Source organism: Tupaia chinensis, unplaced genomic scaffold (assembly GCF_000334495.1).
Source record: "Tupaia chinensis unplaced genomic scaffold, TupChi_1.0 Scaffold000048_1, whole genome shotgun sequence".
Lineage (NCBI taxonomy): Eukaryota > Metazoa > Chordata > Mammalia > Scandentia > Tupaiidae > Tupaia > Tupaia belangeri.
In genome coordinates this window covers 4,062,961-4,085,349 of record NW_006159506.1, presented here as the reverse complement: position 1 = coordinate 4,085,349, position 22,389 = coordinate 4,062,961, and the positions used below count along the sequence as shown (strand labels likewise).

Below are 22,389 nucleotides of genomic sequence, written 5' to 3'. Positions count from 1 at the left end.
TACTTTTTTTTTTTTTTGGGAGAGATTTTTGCTATAGGGCACGTGCACTTGCCAGAAAGACACAGAGAGACAGAGAGACAGAAAGCGAGAAATAACCCCCGGGAGGGGGATGGCTACGCTGCAATCCCTTCTCCTCCGTTCTCCTCTGGGGATCTTGGGCATGCACACACATGCGGCTGGCGTGAATCTAAGCCACCGGGTCCTGGGACTTGAACCACAGTCAACTACATGGGAGTGCAGCGACTTAGCCATTACGCCAACTGCTGGTCCCCATGTTACTTATTTAATTCAAATTATTTTGGTTAACTTAATTGAGTACACAACTGTAGATATTTTTGCAATCATACAAATCAAGTAGCAATTTCTCTGCACTTTGCATTCACAAAAAATCCATACATGCATGCCTTAACTAATAAAATATTATTATGTAAGAGCAAAAATATGCTTGGTTATTCTTCCTAAGAATAATTTTTAAACATCTCCCATTTCTGTGGTACTTAAAAAAAGATTCTGTTCTTTTATGAAAGCCAGCTTCTATTTTCCTTGTTCTTAAACATATTAAACTCTCCATCTTAAGCACAATGAAAAACTTCAGAAATTTTAATATGCTGCTCATGAGCTCTCCATGGTTATCATCAATTAACACTTTCGCTGAACTTAGAATATCCAAAGCTATATGGAATAAGAAATAATTTTACCCACTAGTAAGTCCCCTTTGCTAAGAGAAAATTACAGGCAGGGAATCAGTACCTAGTGCAACAATTAAACAGAGTGTACTCAATTGTGTGCTTAACATTATAGGAATCAGGACCAGCAGATGGCATAATGGTTATGTGGCTAGACTCCCATGTAGTCCACTGCAGTTTGGGTCCCAGACCCGGTGGCTTAAACGCTCACGCTAGGCGCGTGTGTGTGCATGCCCAAGATCCTGAGAGGAGAATGGAGAAGAAGGGATGGTGGTGTGGTCATGCCCCCCTAGAGGGGTGTGATTTCTTGCTTTCTGTCTCTCTATCTCTCTCTCTCTGTCTTTCTGTCTCACGCCATATAGCAAAAACCTCTCCAAAAAAGAAAAAAAAAATTATAGGAATCAACTCAGTAAGATAGGGCTGATTTTGTGAGTACCTACTAAGTGTAAGACTTTGCACTGAAATCACTACTATTGAAGTAGGACCTATTATATCCCCTTTAGAGGGAGGGGGGGGAATAAATATTCAGTGTTTAGGAAACTTGACAAAGGGCATTAAGTGAGAAAGTCAAGGTCTGCATTTAAACCTCTCTGCCTCACATACCCAGGTTCTATTCCCCTAAATGTGCATTCAACTGAGTTTTCCCTCCTGATCTTCCATTGCACATTTCTGGTTGACAAACAGATTAAGGCTGCAGGTGGATCATCTCAAAGAGAAACTAGTTGGCACCGAAAAGAACAAAAGGAGAACTGTGACTCAATGACCTAAATACAGACTTTTAGTGATTTATGCTACAGAGCAGGAAAATAAAAAGAATAATAAAATCTACATAAAATAATAGTCATTACTAATATTGTTGCATTCATACCTTACATGAGGTTTCACCACTTTCAACTCTCAGCGTAGCTACTAGTTTTAAACTATTTTCCACAAAACTATTTTAAAACATGCCAGTGAGCAATAAAATTTACCAATTTAAATTATATGCCCTTCCTTGAAGACTTTCTGCTAAGTGAAATAAGCCAAATATTATGATTTAACGTACACGAGGTATCTACAGTAGGCAAACTCAAAGAGACAAAAGGCAGAATACAGATTACCAGGCTGGAAGGGAGGGAGAAGTGTAAAGTTTAATGGGTATCAAGTTTCAGTTTTTCAAGATTAAAAGAGTTCTGGAGATGGATGGCAGTGATGTTTGCACAACAATGTGAATTTACATACCAGAAGTGGGAGCATTCTAATCAATCATACCATTCACGTGTCCAAAACCAGCCTCATGTTTAGAGTTAAAGAGCCCATTTATGCACATGGAGTCTCACAATTTCATGTATTTTCCATTTCACGTGTGGTGTCACTAGTTTGAGAAGGACAATATGCTACCACCTATGAACTTGTAGAAAGACCCTGTGGTAAAACTAATAATATACAGTGGCTGGCAGGTGGCTTGGTAGTTAAGGGTGTTGGAATCCCACATGGCCAATTGTGGTTCAAGTCCCGGACCTGGAGACTTGCTTTCTCTCTCTCTCTCCCTCTATCCCTCTCTGGACAAATTGAAATAAATACATGAATGAATAAATAAAGTTAAATAAAATAATTTTTCAAAAATAGTAACATACACTGAAGCCACTGTAACGTTGAGTCAGATAGGCTGCTACTTTGTCATGTTTAAAGAGCAAGTGCTCACCAGCCAGTCCTAGTTCCTTTTGTCATGCTTCACATGTTCATGAAAAGAGATTGAAAATACATCTCACCTCTGCAGTTCTTTATTTTTGCCTTATTCAGTCTGTGCATTTAGCCATGGATACTTCTGGGGATGTCCAGATTGAATAGTGAGGTCAAAGATAAGTGTGTCTTGTCACAGCTCTGCAGTCACTCTTCTCTCCCAAGCCACAGCTCCCAAGGCTATTAAAAAGTGCTCTAAGTTTCCTAACCTGTTAAGTCAATCGCAGTGGCTCACACTCAGTCAAGATCTACAATATTACCTATGGTCAGTATCCACTTCTGTCCTCTTATTTTGCAAGGCCATTTGTCTAGTATGAAGGCATCAAATATCCATGGATTAAATGAGAGAAATTGGCCAAAGAACATAGGATCATGTGATGCACGGTACATTTTTATAAAGATTGCAGAATCTACACAGTAAACTTGCACCGTGAGCGTATTTACCGCAACAGATTGAGAAAAACACACGCATCCAAAAAAACCGGGGTTGGGGCATGCAGTGAGGAGAATGCAAGTCTTTCTTATCCCTGCTCTAGAGGGCCTTCAGAAAACTATGACTTTGAGGTTCCCCAAGTGTTTCAAGAGAAAAAGAAAGTGCTTTCAAAGAGGACTTCATGTAGTAGCAAGGGGCATAGTGGTTAAGGCGCTAGACTCCCACATGCCCTCTGCAGTTCGAGTCTTAGACGGGTGGCTAGAAAAATCAGGCCAAGTGCATGTGCGTATGTGCCCAAAATCCCAGGAGGAAAATGGAGAAGGGATTATGGCATGGCCATCCCCTCAAGAGTGGGGATGATTTCTCACTCTTACTCTCACTGTCTGTCTCTGTCTCTCTGTGAGCACGCATGCCTAGGGCAAAAAACCTTAATAATAAATAAATAATAAAATAAAATTCATTAAAAAGAAAAGATTAGTGGGCTAGCCCTATAGTGTAGTGGTCATGAGAGCTAGACTCTCTCTCTCTCTCATGGCAGACTGCAGTTCAAGTACCAGCTCTGGGGGTTTGAAAAACATAGCCAGCACGCATGCAATCCCAACAGGGCAGAGAATGGGAGGTGAAGGGATTCCAGCCTGATCATATCCCATTGAGGGGTATTTTCTCCCTCTATCAGTGAAAATGAAAATGTTTAAAACTGACTTCATTAGTGACTCCTGAAATGTCAATAATTTGAGGAGTTTTGAAATGCTCTGTATCAGGTCATTGGAAAGAATGGACAAACCAAAGTCCTTTGTCTGTGGAACAACCACTTGTCCTTTGTATTTTTTTCCATCACTGTTCGATAGCCCAAGTACAGACAAAAAAATGGACTATGCTTAATATAGGAGACCAAATAAAATGTACAGAGTGTCAAATGTCCCCCAAACACAAGCTGTAATCTAATGTTACTGCTCTACCAACATCACGCACACCCTGTAATTAGAAACACACACCAAACAGGAACATATTGGAATAGGGCAACAAACACCTATTTGGACCTCTTCTCCAAACGTTTATTGTGATCATTCACATGTGAGACATTCATTTCCACGGTCTCTTCCACTTAAAAAAATAAATTAAAAAGAAAAGAAAAATGTGAAAGGTAGTTTAAAAAATAATCTTTTGAACCTTTACAAAGAAACAGATCGTCCTCTTTTCTTTTCTTTTCTTTTCTTTTCTTTTCTTTTCTTTTCTTTTCTTTTCTTTTCTTTTCTTTTCTTTTCTTTTCTTTTCTTTTCTTTTCTTTTCTTTTCTTTTCTTTTCTTTTCTTTTCTTTTCTTTTCTTTTCTTTTCTTTTCTTTTCTTTTCTTTTCTTTTCTTTTCTTTTCTTTTCTTTTCTTTTCAGTACCTAGTGCAACAATTAAACAGAGTGTACTCAATTGTGTGCTTAACATTATAGGAATCAGGACCAGCAGATGGCATAATGGTTATGTGGCTAGACTCCCATGTAGTCCACTGCAGTTCGGGTCCCAGACCCGGTGGCTTAAACGCTCACGCTAGGCGCGTGTGTGTGCATGCCCAAGATCCTGAGAGGAGAATGGAGAAGAAGGGATGGTGGTGTGGTCATGCCCCCCTAGAGGGGTGTGATTTCTTGCTTTCTGTCTCTCTATCTCTCTCTCTCTGTCTTTCTGTCTCACGCCATATAGCAAAAACCTCTCCAAAAAAGAAAAAAAAAATTATAGGAATCAACTCAGTAAGATAGGGCTGATTTTGTGAGTACCTACTAAGTGTAAGACTTTGCACTGAAATCACTACTATTGAAGTAGGACCTATTATATCCCCTTTAGAGGGAGGGGGGGGAATAAATATTCAGTGTTTAGGAAACTTGACAAAGGGCATTAAGTGAGAAAGTCAAGGTCTGCATTTAAACCTCTCTGCCTCACATACCCAGGTTCTATTCCCCTAAATGTGCATTCAACTGAGTTTTCCCTCCTGATCTTCCATTGCACATTTCTGGTTGACAAACAGATTAAGGCTGCAGGTGGATCATCTCAAAGAGAAACTAGTTGGCACCGAAAAGAACAAAAGGAGAACTGTGACTCAATGACCTAAATACAGACTTTTAGTGATTTATGCTACAGAGCAGGAAAATAAAAAGAATAATAAAATCTACATAAAATAATAGTCATTACTAATATTGTTGCATTCATACCTTACATGAGGTTTCACCACTTTCAACTCTCAGCGTAGCTACTAGTTTTAAACTATTTTCCACAAAACTATTTTAAAACATGCCAGTGAGCAATAAAATTTACCAATTTAAATTATATGCCCTTCCTTGAAGACTTTCTGCTAAGTGAAATAAGCCAAATATTATGATTTAACGTACACGAGGTATCTACAGTAGGCAAACTCAAAGAGACAAAAGGCAGAATACAGATTACCAGGCTGGAAGGGAGGGAGAAGTGTAAAGTTTAATGGGTATCAAGTTTCAGTTTTTCAAGATTAAAAGAGTTCTGGAGATGGATGGCAGTGATGTTTGCACAACAATGTGAATTTACATACCAGAAGTGGGAGCATTCTAATCAATCATACCATTCACGTGTCCAAAACCAGCCTCATGTTTAGAGTTAAAGAGCCCATTTATGCACATGGAGTCTCACAATTTCATGTATTTTCCATTTCACGTGTGGTGTCACTAGTTTGAGAAGGACAATATGCTACCCCCTATGAACTTGTAGAAAGACCCTGTGGTAAAACTAATAATATACAGTGGCTGGCAGGTGGCTTGGTAGTTAAGGGTGTTGGAATCCCACATGGCCAATTGTGGTTCAAGTCCCGGACCTGGAGACTTGCTTTCTCTCTCTCTCTCCCTCTATCCCTCTCTGGACAAATTGAAATAAATACATGAATGAATAAATAAAGTTAAATAAAATAATTTTTCAAAAATAGTAACATACACTGAAGCCACTGTAACGTTGAGTCAGATAGGCTGCTACTTTGTCATGTTTAAAGAGCAAGTGCTCACCAGCCAGTCCTAGTTCCTTTTGTCATGCTTCACATGTTCATGAAAAGAGATTGAAAATACATCTCACCTCTGCAGTTCTTTATTTTTGCCTTATTCAGTCTGTGCATTTAGCCATGGATACTTCTGGGGATGTCCAGATTGAATAGTGAGGTCAAAGATAAGTGTGTCTTGTCACAGCTCTGCAGTCACTCTTCTCTCCCAAGCCACAGCTCCCAAGGCTATTAAAAAGTGCTCTAAGTTTCCTAACCTGTTAAGTCAATCGCAGTGGCTCACACTCAGTCAAGATCTACAATATTACCTATGGTCAGTATCCACTTCTGTCCTCTTATTTTGCAAGGCCATTTGTCTAGTATGAAGGCATCAAATATCCATGGATTAAATGAGAGAAATTGGCCAAAGAACATAGGATCATGTGATGCACGGTACATTTTTATAAAGATTGCAGAATCTACACAGTAAACTTGCACCGTGAGCGTATTTACCGCAACAGATTGAGAAAAACACACGCATCCAAAAAAACCGGGGTTGGGGCATGCAGTGAGGAGAATGCAAGTCTTTCTTATCCCTGCTCTAGAGGGCCTTCAGAAAACTATGACTTTGAGGTTCCCCAAGTGTTTCAAGAGAAAAAGAAAGTGCTTTCAAAGAGGACTTCATGTAGTAGCAAGGGGCATAGTGGTTAAGGCGCTAGACTCCCACATGCCCTCTGCAGTTCGAGTCTTAGACGGGTGGCTAGAAAAATCAGGCCAAGTGCATGTGCGTATGTGCCCAAAATCCCAGGAGGAAAATGGAGAAGGGATTATGGCATGGCCATCCCCTCAAGAGTGGGGATGATTTCTCACTCTTACTCTCACTGTCTGTCTCTGTCTCTCTGTGAGCACGCATGCCTAGGGCAAAAAACCTTAATAATAAATAAATAATAAAATAAAATTCATTAAAAAGAAAAGATTAGTGGGCTAGCCCTATAGTGTAGTGGTCATGAGAGCTAGACTCTCTCTCTCTCTCATGGCAGACTGCAGTTCAAGTACCAGCTCTGGGGGTTTGAAAAACATAGCCAGCACGCATGCAATCCCAACAGGGCAGAGAATGGGAGGTGAAGGGATTCCAGCCTGATCATATCCCATTGAGGGGTATTTTCTCCCTCTATCAGTGAAAATGAAAATGTTTAAAACTGACTTCATTAGTGACTCCTGAAATGTCAATAATTTGAGGAGTTTTGAAATGCTCTGTATCAGGTCATTGGAAAGAATGGACAAACCAAAGTCCTTTGTCTGTGGAACAACCACTTGTCCTTTGTATTTTTTTCCATCACTGTTCGATAGCCCAAGTACAGACAAAAAAATGGACTATGCTTAATATAGGAGACCAAATAAAATGTACAGAGTGTCAAATGTCCCCCAAACACAAGCTGTAATCTAATGTTACTGCTCTACCAACATCACGCACACCCTGTAATTAGAAACACACACCAAACAGGAACATATTGGAATAGGGCAACAAACACCTATTTGGACCTCTTCTCCAAACGTTTATTGTGATCATTCACATGTGAGACATTCATTTCCACGGTCTCTTCCACTTAAAAAAATAAATTAAAAAGAAAAGAAAAATGTGAAAGGTAGTTTAAAAAATAATCTTTTGAACCTTTACAAAGAAACAGATCGTCCTCTTTTCTTTTCTTTTCTTTTCTTTTCTTTTCTTTTCTTTTCTTTTCTTTTCTTTTCTTTTTTTTCCCCATGAAACAAAACAGTGCAGCTAAGAGTCTAACCTGCTGGAAACATTTTAAGCACATCTCCTTGGTCTCTCTGTCCCCCGATCTTGTTGACACGCCCTCCTCCCTCCTTTCTTAGAATTAAACTGTTTCTCCACTTCCTTTATCAGTGGGAACACTTCCCTTATGGGTGTCAGGATCTCTCAGAAGGGTCAGGGGCTGTCTGGCAGAGGAAATGACAGGCTGTGAAGTGTAAAAGAACAATTCCTTCCACATGTTCCTTTCGGTCCTGCAGCAGTGAGGGGTTGTCAGCTAGCATCACTTTAGAACTAGGCAGGGCTCTGGATCGTAGTCCTGTCAAATCTCATTTACAATTAAAGACCTGCATGACTGTTTAAAGCTTTTTCAATTCCAGCAGTTTTCAGCAATGTCTCTGAGTTTGAAGTGGAGCAAACAAATAAACGACAACAACAAAACCCCATTGCTGTAATGAATCGTGACGGGCAGTGAAGAATCTCACGAAATAAGCCAAACCTTAAAACGAGAAAGAAAAGAAAAATGTGAAAGGTAGTTTAATTTAAAATCTTATGAACCTTTACAAAGAAACAGATCGTCTTCTTTTCTTTTCTTTTCTTTTCTTTTCTTTTCTTTTCTTTTCTTTTCTTTTTTTTCCCCATGAAACAAAACAGTGCAGCTAAGAGTCTAACCTGCTGGAAACATTTTAAGCACATCTCCTTGGTCTCTCTGTCCCCCGATCTTGTTGACACGCCCTCCTCCCTCCTTTCTTAGAATTAAACTGTTTCTCCACTTCCTTTATCAGTGGGAACACTTCCCTTATGGGTGTCAGGATCTCTCAGAAGGGTCAGGGGCTGTCTGGCAGAGGAAATGACAGGCTGTGAAGTGTAAAAGAACAATTCCTTCCACATGTTCCTTTCGGTCCTGCAGCAGTGAGGGGTTGTCAGCTAGCATCACTTTAGAACTAGGCAGGGCTCTGGATCGTAGTCCTGTCAAATCTCATTTACAATTAAAGACCTGCATGACTGTTTAAAGCTTTTTCAATTCCAGCAGTTTTCAGCAATGTCTCTGAGTTTGAAGTGGAGCAAACAAATAAACGACAACAACAAAACCCCATTGCTGTAATGAATCGTGACGGGCAGTGAAGAATCTCACGAAATAAGCCAAACCTTAAAACGAGTTATGATATTTTTTAAAAGAATTTCACTCATGGCGGAAAACAGACTACACCTCCAATTAACATCTGTGTGGAATTTTCCCAGCTAAGCTTCAAACTGGGGGAGTTTAATGTTGCAGCTATTGGGAGTCTTGTTCAGTTTGTAAATAAAGCTACAAGGTGACAACCTCATTGCTCTGAACTGAAGAAAAAGGGAAAGAAAGGAAGAGAGAAAGAAAGAGAAAGAGAGTGAACGAAAGGAAGAATTTAACTAACATTCTTTTTAAAAGATTTAAATGACTTTAAAATATTTTGATGGTATTCCTGTGACTTTAAGTATTTTGATGCATTTCCATATCTTAACTAAAGGCATTTAAAATTGCAGGTAATTAGCTTTTTATGCAGATTAATCACTTTGAAACATACTGTGGTTCCCCGAGGCTCAATTTTGCACTCAGATGAAGGATTCAGATCCACTTATGCTATTTGGAAAAAAAAAAAAAGTGAGAAAACAAATGCCGTAGTTAAAGTCTTAGCATTGCATGGATGTTTCCCCAGACGGTGATTCTGAAGTGGCTATTACGAATTCATAAAATCTTGGATCTATCAGCGAGAAGTACTCACGTACTCATTCCTTAAAAGCTCTGAGACCCAGGCTGGCGGCACAGTCCTTAGTGAACTGAACTACAGTGCTGGAAGCCACATGGGCAGCCGCAGGTTTGGATTCCCAGGTTCTCCTGAAAACATCCCTGGTGGGTGGGTACATATGTGTCTGGAATCCTGACAAACTAGAAGGCTAGGAAAGGTGGCCTGATGAGACCCTGTTGAGATGCTTTTCTTTCTCTCTCTCTCTCTCTTTCTCCTATGCTAGACAGAGGCTATCATGAGTAAAATAAGTAAACGTTAAAAAAAAGTTTTCTGGTGGTTAAAGGTGCTGGACTCCCACATGGCCAACAACGGTTCAAGTCTCGGACCTGGTGGCTTTCTTTCTCACTTCCTCTCTCTCTCTCTCTCTGTCTCTCTCTGATCAAACTGGAAAATAATAATGATAATAGTAATAATTAATAAAGTTAAATTAAATAATTCTCTTTAAAAAAAAAGTTTTCTAACAGTGAATCAGGAGCAGTCGTGGCTACCTTCAGATTCCTGGGATCTTCAGGGTGTCCTCGTAAGCTGCCCCGGTCTGGCACTGTCAGTTGTCCCAAGAACATTCACCTCCGCTCACAAACAGGTGAAATTCCAGACAGGAAACTAAGTCATAAGCTTATCAACATTCCCACCAGCTGCAGGAGGGGATCCATCAGACATTCTTTGGCAAGTCTGCCCTCTGAGTCTTTAAGACTTGAGCCCGTGGCTGACAGAGTCCTATAGGTTCCATTCTAGGGACAAGAGTCTCAAAAAAAAAAAAAAGGTAGAGAGTCAACTTTCCTTGTCCCTCCCGTGAGAAGTAAAACTCGGCGGGGAATTCCAAAATATGTTGCATGATTTCTGGGTTGCTGTGTTCGTGTCTCATGGTCACCAAGAATTAGAGGCACAGATGGTCGGTGGGGGATAGCAAAGCAAAGTTTACTGAAGGGGAGGAAAGCTCTCCAAGCAGTGAGGGGTTCTGGAAAAGTAGGTGGCCAGTGTGAGGCTTAACTTTGAGGTTTATATCCTAGCTAAGAGGATTTTTGTGTACTTTTTTCTTTTTTTTTTTTTTTCTTTTTATTTTGGCGGGGGGGGGCGGGAGCTGAGTTACATACTAGTCAGGTTATTTATGCAGAAACCTAGTGGTAAATAACTATTCAAATCTTCGAGAGCTTCAAGTCCTAAAGGCCATTATCTTGTTCTTGGAATGTGGTAGGACCTGGAAAAGCCTTAATTGTAGCCAGCAGGGACCCGTAAAAAGATAACTACTTTAAGAAGCTGCAAGCAGTTTCCTGAGTGCCAAAGTCATACACAAACATCTCTCATGAGTAGCTTCTAAGGAAAGCGAGTGTGCAAACCATCTACAGTGAACAATTCTGAAGGACAGTGGTGTCTCCTTCCTGTGCGCCTATCCCTTGACTAAATGTGTGCTACCTATCTCCACGTCTCCAGTTCTTTGTGACTGTGAGACATGAAATCGGCAGCCCAGAAATCTTGCCACAAAGGGGCCAGCAGGTGGTGTGGTGGTTAGGGTGCTGGACTGCCACATGGCCGATCATGGTTCAAGCCCCAGGCTCAGAGACTTAAAATTCATGCTGGGCATGTGTCCAAACATGCCCAAAATCCCAAAAGGGAAAGTGGAAGAGAAGGGATTGAGGTGTGGCAATCTTCCCCTGGTGGAGAGACTTGATTTCTCACTTTCCTTCTCTCTGTCTCTCTCTAGTAAGTGCATGTGCCCTACAACAAAGACCAAATAAACAACAACAACAACAACAACAACAACAACAAAAAAAAAAACAGAAAACTATCCGAAAGGACAGTGTAGATACATGGTGTGGATACTTGGCTAAATCTGACCACAGATATTTGGGTTTACACAGCCACACAGTGGGTCTCCTACTGTCTGGGCACCCCCTGAGTTTGTTGACCCATCTGCCCAAGGTTCTCTACTCCTGAGCTTCAATTTTAAGGGCTTTCGCCTGCTGTCCATCTGAAGTTCTGCCACTCCCACTGCTACAAATTAATTTGCCCTCCAGTCTTCCTCTACTTCTCGGCTTATGTTGGACATAACAGTAGGTATTAGGCAGAGTCCTCTCACCATATCACCTAACTAGTCACTGAAATACAGTCTCACAGGTATGTCCAGTTGGTATTTTTTTTTTAATTCAGGTACTTCTTTCTTCCATGAGTGAGAGAGACAGACAGACAGACATGCACCTTCAACAGAATCTTGATACCACAACATATCTCCAGTTTCAGCCAGCCCCTGATAATGGGCAAGCAGGTCTCCAGTGTACACAGGAAGATGTTGGGACTTGAACCAGCAAACTTCCCATTTGAGATTACTTTGCAATGCGTCACATTTTATCATTTTTACCAGCATCTGGCCCTCGATGGGCAGCGGATATTTTACGGAAGTGCAAAGGCAATTCAACAATAAAAGAACTGTCTTTTCAACAAATGGTGTTGGAACAACTGGATGATTATATGTAAAACAAACAGAAGAAATCAACCTTTAGCCTTACACCTCATTTAAGAGCTAATTTTAAATGGGTCATTTATCTAAATGTAAAACTATAAAACTTTTAGAAGACCTAAGGGAAATCTTGTGAACTAGGGTCAGGCAATGAGTTTACAGACATGACACCAAAAGTGCCATCCACTTTGAAAGGTATCAAATTGAACTGCTGGTCCCCCCCAGTGATCATTTTCCTTGCAATGTAGGCATACACAAAACACATGATGCACATAACACATAGTTCTCTATTCTGTCCCCCCCCCCAAACAAAACAGCCTACAAGATGAAGATGCTAATGACTCAAAAGTTGTACTATGGGTCTTTTCTTTATGCCTTTCATGGGTATATTTGCCTGTTTTGATGGATGATCACCATTTAAACCATCAGCCATAGGATTAAATTCAGAATCCTCTTGGGATGTGTGTGTGCATGCAAGCATACATGTACCTGTGCATATTAGGCACACTCACTAAAGTCACTTTTTCATGATTCAAAGAGAGTGGTAGATTCAACAGATTACATATGTCCCTCTCAGTGCAGGACAGCTTGTAGAAGATCATAAACATATTTTTCAGACAGAAACGTGGCAGCCATGAACATACCACGTGGTCACTCCTTCCCTAAGGTTTGCTCCTTTAATTGTAAATAGCCAGAAAGTCATCAAGACAGAGTTTAATAAACTTTTAATTTGAAATGAATTACCACATGTTGTGTTTGTTTACCCATTATTAAATCTCTTAGCAACATATCAGTGGCAGAAACAGGGTACTGTATCCCAGCCCTGATATATTAGAAAACAAAGCCATGGGGGATATTAACAGCTAATAATATGCTTAGGAAGCTTCCAAGAAAAAAATAATAAATATAAGCAATAGCACAGGCATGTCTTCAAAGAGTTTTTTTTTTTATGTTCTAATTTTGTATAAATCTGTTCAAATATGAGCAGAAGGTCCCTACATAGTCTTTTGGAATGTGAGGCTTGAATCAGTCTCTGAGCTCAGAACAGAGCAAGTGAATAATCAGTTTTCTTAAAAAGCATCTTCCTAAATATATGAGATTCTTCCTCTCCTGGTATATGTGACTCTTCTCGTGAGAGCGTGTCACGTTTTCATGCATGCGAGAACATTCATGTTCTCCTGGAGTCTACCTGTCCTCCTTTTTAAGAAAGCTGGGAGCAGTGTGTGGAAAGCCAAGTGGGTAGCCCAGTGCAGGAGGTGTAGAAAATAGACTCAGATTACCCCCAAGGAATAACTAGAAAGCAAAAAAGACCTGGTGAAAAATGGCCTAGAAGTCATTGCTTCTACTCTTTGTTTCAGTATGTTAAACCTAGGTTAAAATGCCAGTAACATCAAAATATTATTTGTTAAATCAGAACCCACTTTCTCAAAAGTTAAAGTGAAGCAAGCCAGGCTGTGATGGAGAGACGTTGTATGTCTCCACTTAATATATACCAAATGTCTGTTCTCCATAGCTGAAACTGAATGACTAGAGGATATAGAAACATGGAAAATGGCTATAAATACCAGATATTGTGTGGGAAGAGGGTGGGTGAAGGAGGAGAGACTGAGGAGGGACATTAGGGAGAGAAATAGAGGGGCGGGCATTTGTGGGACAGAGAGATGGGTTATTGTCTGTTGAGGATGATGTGTATAGTATTCCCAACTGGATTGGTGAGAAATCTATACATGTTGGAATATTCACTTTGCAAGCTAAGTGACACATGTGATGGAATAAAAGAAATTGAAATAAAAAATAAATTTAAAAAATTCTAAAATTAGACTTGTAGCTCATGGCTTAATCTGAAAATATTGGAAAAACAAAAACAAAACCAAAGAGGGGGCCAAGTATTAGCACAGCAGTAATGTCACTGGACCCACTTAGGAAAGACCACAGGTTTGCATCCCAGGACCTGTCTGAACATGTCGGACCTTCGCATGTGCCTGAGGTCCATGCTAGATCATGGCATGAAGATTCTGTTGGACGTGTCAGTCTCTCTCTCTCTCTCTTTCTCTCTGTCTCTAGAGAAATAAATGAATAAACTTAAAAAAGAAAGAAAAAGTTACTTTGCACCTGTAGGGATTTTACAATGTCTTCTAGAGCAGCTTTCCCCTTTTCTTTTGACCTTGATATTTAAATAAAAATCAGGGACGTGTATCTTTTTTTCTCTAGTGACATCATCATCATTCCTTTATGTTTCTTGACTGGGTCATTTTATTTTAGGAAGATGATCTTCGACATCTGAAAATGTTTGGATTGCTTCTACCCCTTCAGCCTCTCAGGTTCTCAGGTTCCACAGATGAGGACAAGCTAATGTCAAGGTAATAAGGTAACGTTAAGGTAATGTTAAGGGTTCTCTAGATCCTCCCTTGACTAATCTGACTCAATTAAAAAACAGGGTGCCAAAGTCATTCTCCAGAATAAAACTTAACTGGTGTCTCTGAGTGTCCTCAACCTAACTGTCCCACAAAGACTCTGACAGTGATTGGGGTCTGCCCTGGGTCCTTTATGGGCCACCTCTGCCCTTGTTCAGTCTGCCAGTGTCTTGGGCTGACCGTTTGGCCCCAAACTACTCACTCTCCCCCTCCACACTAAGCTTATTGGCACACTCATTGTTATACATTGTGGATATTTACATTTAAAAGTGAAAAGTTAGAGCCAGCCCTGGCCTGGTGGTTAAGGAGCTAGATCTCATATGGCCAGCCAGAGAGTCTGAGTATCCCTGGTGGCTTGAAAAGAACATTCCAGGTGCATGTGCACGCATGCCCAAGACCCTGAGAGGAGAATGAAGGAGAAGCGATTGCAGTGTGGCCATTCCCCCAGGGGGTGATTTCTCACTTTCTGTTTCTCTGTCTCTCCAGTAAGTGCATGTACTTGCCCTATAGAAAAAATTTTCTCTTAAAAAAAAACTATAAAAACATGCATATAAAAAGACAATACAATAGAACAGCTATTTACATAGCATTACATTATATTTGTTATCATAAGGAATGTCAGATGATTTACAGTTTACAGGAGGATGTGTATGGGTTATATCTAAATATTACTCCATTTTGTGGAAGGGATTTGAATATCTGCAGGCTTGGGTATTGACAAGGGGTCTGGAATTAACTTTCTATGGATACCAAGGAATGTATATATATGTGTATATATAAAATCTATTTCTAGACATGCCCTCCTTTGATAAACTCTACTAAAAATTATTGGAAGGATCTACATAAAACAAAAATTTAAATACATCATTCCCCTTCTTAAGAACTTGTTTAACAGTATCTTTGATTGGACGAATACACAGTGTATTCGTGGTAGAAAAATTCATTTTATATGCTGTAAAGATATACAGTGATTCAACATAAAAAATAATAAAATTATAAAATAAATTAAATTAAAAATTTTTAATTAGTTTAAAAAGAGATTTTAAAGAATCTGTGAGCAGGCAAGAAAGACTAAAATCTAGAAATAACCAAAAGAAGACAAATTATCCCCCTAAAACTAAGAAAATATTTCCAGAGCAGTAAAGCCATGAAGAAAAGCTTCCATTTCAATGAAGAACATGTATATTTTCTTATATAATAGACAACATGATATGAAAACTACTGTTCTTGTCAATGATTGTATTCTTGCTAAATGGTACAGTATAGAAAAATTACAAATAAAATATTTAATAGACACAAAAATGGAAAGTTATCTGTTGATGATAGCATATATGGTAATATCTTTTATTTGACTAATATGTGCTGTATTCATGCTGGGAAAAACTATGCTGCATACTGTAAAGATAAATAGTGATTAAATGTAATTTTTTTTCAAAAAAGAGTAAGAAAATAAAAAAAGAAGAAAGAAAAATTAATAAAAAATAAATACCCCAGGGCCAGCAGGTGGCATGGTGGTGAAAGAACTGGACTCTCACATGGCTGACTGTGGTTTGAGTCCTGAATGTGGCAACTTGCTTTCTCTCTCCCCCTTTCTCTCCCTCACTGTCCATCTCTGGTGAATTAATGGTAATAATATTAATAATAAATAAAATTAAATAAATTATTTAAATAAATAAATAGATACCTCTGGGCAGGCCTCATAGCCTACTGATTAAGAGAGTCAGATCCCACATGGCTACTCATGTGTGCAAGCATGCCACAAATCCCTACAACGTGGAGAAATGGAGGAGTTACTACTGCAGTATGACTATGCTCAACTTTGGAGCACTTTCACCCTCTCTCTCTGGCCCTTTCTAAAGAGCACACACACCCTTTGGCAATTGAAAAAAAAAATGAACTCTTCTTATTGAATTTTATTTAACACCACTTGAAATATTAGCAATGGTATGTGAAAAGAAAAGGTCTACCAACCTTGAGAAGAGTGTGAGGTGAATTTCACGTCATCACCGATGGATGCACAAATGTTTTTCTCTATGTCTTTCTCTGAAAGGCCAGCTGTATTATTCACACTTGATTCTGCTTTCTCTGCTTTAGCCATGAAACAAACTGGAAATTCAGGAGAAAACTGAGTATGGCTTCCGTGGTGTTTTTGATCATCCAAACGCAAAGGAAGTTTAATGACCTATTAAGAGAGAAAGCTGTTATCTAAAAATGTTGAAAATGTTGCATACACAGTTATTTTTTTTTCTCTAGCATAATGGGACAATTTGAAAAATCTAAAAAGTTACTGATAAATTTAGTTTTCTAAGACTTAAATGCTTTTCTTTGGTTGCATTATAAAGAATGCATTTCTGTATTAATCTAAGTATATAATTGCATCAGACATTGCCATTTGCTCCATATGTATATTAATGTTTTATTTGTTTCAATTACTATGTATGTTTTTAGTTTTCTTCTTCCATATAACACTGTTTGTCTAACATTTACTGGGATGAAATTAACAGATTCAGTATTTACTGTCTGCAAGAAACAAGACCTTAAGTCCAAACAAAAATGGTAAACTTGTAGAATCCACTGGTGAAAAAAATAGGTGTTCACTATACCATTCTTTTCGCTTTTTTTTTTTTTAGATATTTTTGCTATAGGGCATATGCTCTCACTGGAGAGACAGAGAGACAGAAAACGAGAAATCTACCCCCCCCCAGGGGGGATGGTCACACTGCAATCTTTTCTCTTCCATTCTCCCCTTGGGATTTTGAGCACACATGCACACACACCTGAAGTGAATTTCAAGTCACTAGATCTGGGACTTGACTGCAGTCACCTACATGGGAGTCCAGCAATGTAACCGTTACGTCATCTGCTGGTTCTCCCAGGTTTTTTTGTTTTTTGTTTTTTGTTTTTATTTTCAATGTATAAATATTAAAACTAAAGTGCTTAGAGAAAATAATAATACAGAAAAGGAAATATTCGGCAAAGTGAGGAGTTGAAAGCGAACCTTCCTGAGGGAGAGTCAAGCCCTGTGTGGCTTAACTTCGCTCTTGCATCCTTACACACACGCCATGTGGGCCCACTGGAGTTGTACCAGCCCCCTCTCTGAACGACAACTTGCAGGGATTCCCTAACAACACCACAAAACCCAAGGGCATGCGAGGCCCTGCCTGTGGCTATGGCGGTTTCCTCCCACTGACCTCAGAGGAAAGCGATCAGCATTTTTTCAGATGGACTCATTTTCTTTAATCAGTGCCAAGGCCACATTGCAAAAATCATATTTCTGCTTCATCACCATCTGCATCACCTATCTTCTTCTTCCCAATACCAAGTTATTGCTTTGTTTTGTCATTTCAACATGTCCTTGTTTGAGAAACTTTTGCATTTGAGAAAACTCACATTGGAAAAAAAAAGTCTACATGTTTTAGAATTCCACATAGGATAAAAATGAAGCTTCCAGATAAAAGTGTTTTGATTTTATCTCTTTTTGAGAGAGAGAGATATTTGCTAGAGGGTGCATGTGCTCACCAGAGAGACAGAGACAGAAAGTGAGAACTCACCCCATAGGGGGAATGGCCACTCAGAAATCCCTTCTCCTCCAATCTCCTCTTGGGATCTTGGGCACACATGCACACATGCCTAGTATGACTTCTAAGTCACCGGGTCCAAGACTCGATCTGCGGTCGACTAGGTGGGAATCTATTGATGTAACCATTATGCCATCTGCTGATCCCTTGATTTGATCATAATGGAAGTGAATCATCTACATATCTCTTATTCTGCCTTACCATTAGAAGGTCATGCATAATGCTATTAAGCTCATTAATAAGACTCATTCGCTCACTCAAGAAACATAGAGGAAGAAAATTAATTAATATATCAAATAAAAATACTAATGGGCAATTATATTCATTTATAATGGAAAATGACCTGCTGGAATCTGCAGATAATTTGTAATTTATAATATTACTTTTTTCCCCAGAAACGTTTTGTTGTTGTTATAGACACATGTGCTCACCAGAGAGAGAGAGAGAGAGATAAGGAAAGTGAGAAATCGCTCCCCAGGGGGAAAGGCTATGCCACCATACCTTCTCTTGGGGTTTTGGGCACACACGCACACTCTCTCAGCATTATTTTCAAAGCCTCTGGTCCTGGGACTCAAACTGCACAGTTGGCCATGTGGGATCCAGGCAGTCCCAACCACTACACCACCAGCTGCTCCCACAAAGTTCTTTTTTAATAGAAACTCAAAACAGAAAAGGAAAGTTTTAGTAATACGTTCAAATTCTAGTAGGTTTTTTGGTCAAACCAAATAGTTTTAATGCTGCTGTACAAATATTCACTTTCCTTGATCTTCTAAACTTTACCTCTTGATTTAATCTCAAGTATAAATTCTCCTTATAATTAATACCAGTACTTCATAAATTGTCTTTTGTGAAACAAAGTTAGTGCTAACTATCCTTGCCATCATTTATGGAACACTGAATATTAGATAACAATTAATAAAATAGTTAAAGAATGTAATGCCAGGCTGGCCCTATGACCTAGTGGTCAAGGGATCCAGATCTCAAGTAGCCAGCCACAGCTGGAAACCTGATCCCAGCAACTTTAGAAACATGCCAGGCAATATGCATGTGTTCCTTAAATCCAGACAAGACAGAAAAATGGAGAAAAAGGGATGGCCCTATGGAGGAGTCGCTTTCTCCCTCTCCATCTCTCTTTCCAGATCTCTCTCCAGTAGAGATGTGCCCTTCAGCAATTAAAAAAAAAAAATCACATTACCTATACCAAAATTTATTTTCTCAGTACTGTCTCAAGTCATCAATGTTTAAAATATTTTGTTATGGAGGGTCAGTGGGTGGTGTGGTATTAAGGCACTGGACTTCTACATGGCTGACCATGGTTCAAGTTTCAGATCTGATGACTTGAAACTCATGCCAAGCACGTGTGCACATGTGCCCAAAATCCCAAGAGAAGAATGGAGGAGAAGTGGTTGCAGTGTGGCATCCCCCATGGGCGTGATGTCTTGCTTTCTGTCTCTCTGTCTCTCCACAAGTGCACACATCCTAAAGCAAAAATTGTTCTCAAAAATAAAGAAAGGTAGACAGTGGTCTCATAGCACAGAACAATGCTAAGGGAGCTGGCTGACTAAAGTTCAAATCCTGGTCTCAGTAGCTTGTAAAACACACCAGGTGCACACACATGTGTGCCCAGGTCCTCACAGGATGGTGAGGTGGAGGAGAAGGCATTCCCTGTGACGATGTCCTGTAGACAGTACACTGTCTGTCTCTCTGTGTCTCTCTCTCCCTTTGTCTCTGATGAATGCACATACCCTCCAGCAATTAAGAAAAAAGGAAAATCAGTAGCTGCTGGAGCAGACTGTACAACCCCATCTCATCAAGACAGAGATAGGGCTACGTGTGTTTCTTTATGGAAAGAACTCGGGCTCCCAGTGGGCGAGTCTGTACTATGAGGTCAGCCCACAGTGACAGGTTTTGAACTAAGAATCAGGGCACTTGGATGGCAGTTCTGGCTCATTCCTAACATTGAAAAGACTGAATTAAATTATCTAGACTTCTATTCCTTCTTCTTTTTTTTCTTTTTTTCTGTACAGGTTTTTGCTATAGGGCACATGCACGTGCCAGAAAGACAGAGAGAGACAGAGAGACAGAAAGCGAGAAATCAACCCCTGGGAGGATGGCCATGCTGCAATCCCTTCTCCTTCATTCTCCTCTTAGGATTTTGGGCACACACACACACGCGCCTGGCATGAGTTTAAGCCACCAGGTCCAGGACTAGAACCGCAGTGGACTACATGGGAGTCTAGTGACATAGCCATTACGCCAACTGCTGGTCCTTCTATTCCTTATTTCTACATAGCAATTTAATCCTCATTATCAGAAATCAGCATTAAGATGCAATTACTTTTACCATTTTATGACCGTTTACCTATTAAAATTTTTTATGGCATTAAAGGAAGCTAAAGGCTAGAAAAAAGTAACTCTAGAAAAATTTTAAATTGTTTTCCACTTTAAAAATGATACTGCAGGAACAGTAGGTGGTGCTGAGGTTAAGGTTGCTGGATCTTCCATGGTCACCTGTGAGGTTCCAGTCTCAGACCTACAGTTTTGAGAAACCTGCTGGGTGGGTGGGCATGCATGCCCAAAATCTTGAGAAGAGAATGAAGGAGAAGACATGAAGACATTTCTGCATGGCCATCCCCCCTGGGGGTGTGTGTGTGTGTGTGTGTGTGTGTGTGTGTGACTTCTCACTTTCTCTCTCTCCTCTCTCTCTCTCTCTCTCTCTCCAGTGAGTATATGCACCCTATAGCAAAACTAAAAATTAATTAGTTTAAAAAGTTATACTACAAACCTGAAAATAGAGATTGCACAGCCAGTGGTCCAAATCCAGGCAAATCAGATCTTCAATTTTCCGGAAGTTGCTGAGTTTCTGATCATAATGTCCTCGGAGAAGGGGACACTTGAATTTTCCCTCCACTACATCAAAGTTGTTATCACACAAAGGGAAGACTGCCCAGCCCATGACCCGGTCAAGGCAAGCATATGTCCCACGAAGGAGAAAGAGCTCAAACAAGATAGCCATTCCCGGTTTTACACCTTTGTTTTGAGGGATCGCCTAAGAAAGGTATTAGAATAAAAAAAGATTGGGATGGTCACATTTTTTAAAATGCACTGTATTCAATAATAGCTATAGACAACTCAGAATTAAGTACAAATTTGGTCTGTACTCCGGCTGTTTTCCCTTGAAAACTCACCATTGGATTCATTAGCATAAAAAACCCTTCTAGCCTCAAGTAATTGAGCCCCAGAAAAATGTGACCAAAATGAGATAACTTTGACCCTGCTAGTTCAAGATTCTACACTACATGAGCTGTGGAAATCAAGCGTGTGGTATGTTAGCTACCATGGCAGTCTGCATTGTAATTCCTCTTTGCTTCAGTTGTTACTTCTATTATGTAACTATTTCTATCTTACATCATAGTCATTGTTTGACATGCCTGTCGTTCATCTTGGCATCATTCACAAACCCAGCACAGTGCTCTCCACAGAATGATCCTTCTTTAAAACAGACTGAACAGAAAGCACCAGATGGTATAGTAGTTACATCGCTGGACTCCCACATTGTCAACTGTGGTTCAAGTCCTGGACCCTGGGCTTGAATCTCATGCCAGGCATGCACGTGTACATGCCCAAGATCCTGCAGGGGAGGAATGAAGGAGAAGGGATTGCGGTGTGGCCATAGCCCACGTGAGAGAGTGATTTCTCACTTTTCCTCTCACTGTTTCTGTCTCTCTCTCTAGAAATCTCTATTTTAAAAAAAATGACTGAAGAAACTATCATACACTGGAGAAAGAAATCCTACCTATCATAACTTGAAACATTACTACAAGGTCTACCTCTTGAGCAAAACAACAAAGTCCCATTTAATTGTGTGTCTACCTCTTGAGCAAAACAACGAAGTCCCATTTAATTGTGTGTCTACCTCTGCATTTCAGCTGATTCTATAACAAGTGTCACTTCATACGCCATTCGTCTATGCTAACTAAATAGCATTAGGTATAAAGATGGAGTAAATAATTGGACAAACTGTTGTTCAAGTTCCCAGATGTAGAGAGAAAGCCTAGTCCTCAGCCTTTAGAAACTTTTCTCTTTTTTAATATTTTTTTTCTTAAGAAATAGATTTTTGCTACAGGGTGTGTGTGTTCACTGGAGAGACAGAGAGACAGAAAGTGAGAAATCGCCTCCCAAGGAGGATGGCCATGACACAATCCCTTCTCCTCCATTCTCTTCTCGGGATTTTGGGCATGCATGCACATGTGCCTGGTGTGAGTTTTAAGCTGCCAGGTCTGGGACTCGAACCACATGGGATCCCAGTGACATAACCATTATGCCATCTGCTGGTCCCCCCCTTTTTTAATGTTTAAGGTATTAGACCTGAATAAAATTTTTAAAATGATTATACTATTGGGTTTCTTTTTCAAATTTATATGAATAATTATAAATGGGCAGAGATAGATTCCTGACTAAGAACTATTTTACAACCATATATTTAGCCAAAAGTAAGTAGATGCATTGTATATGACTTATGTAAATATTCTAAGACTTAGTTTAGGTATAAAAAAAAAAAAAA

The 22,389-nt window shown here is 39.7% G+C and overlaps 1 protein-coding gene across 1 annotated transcript in view; it reads right to left on the bottom strand.

Moving 5' to 3' along the window:
• The window catches only part of LOC102470636 (uncharacterized), a 291,660-nt gene that overhangs the window by 171,903 nt on the left and 97,368 nt on the right, over positions 1-22,389 (bottom strand). Inside the window, exon 11 of the mRNA XM_006141250.2 lies at positions 16,219-16,429. Within this exon, the coding sequence (XP_006141312.2) occupies positions 16,219-16,429 (211 nt within the window). The remainder of the gene's footprint in view (positions 1-16,218; positions 16,430-22,389) is intronic.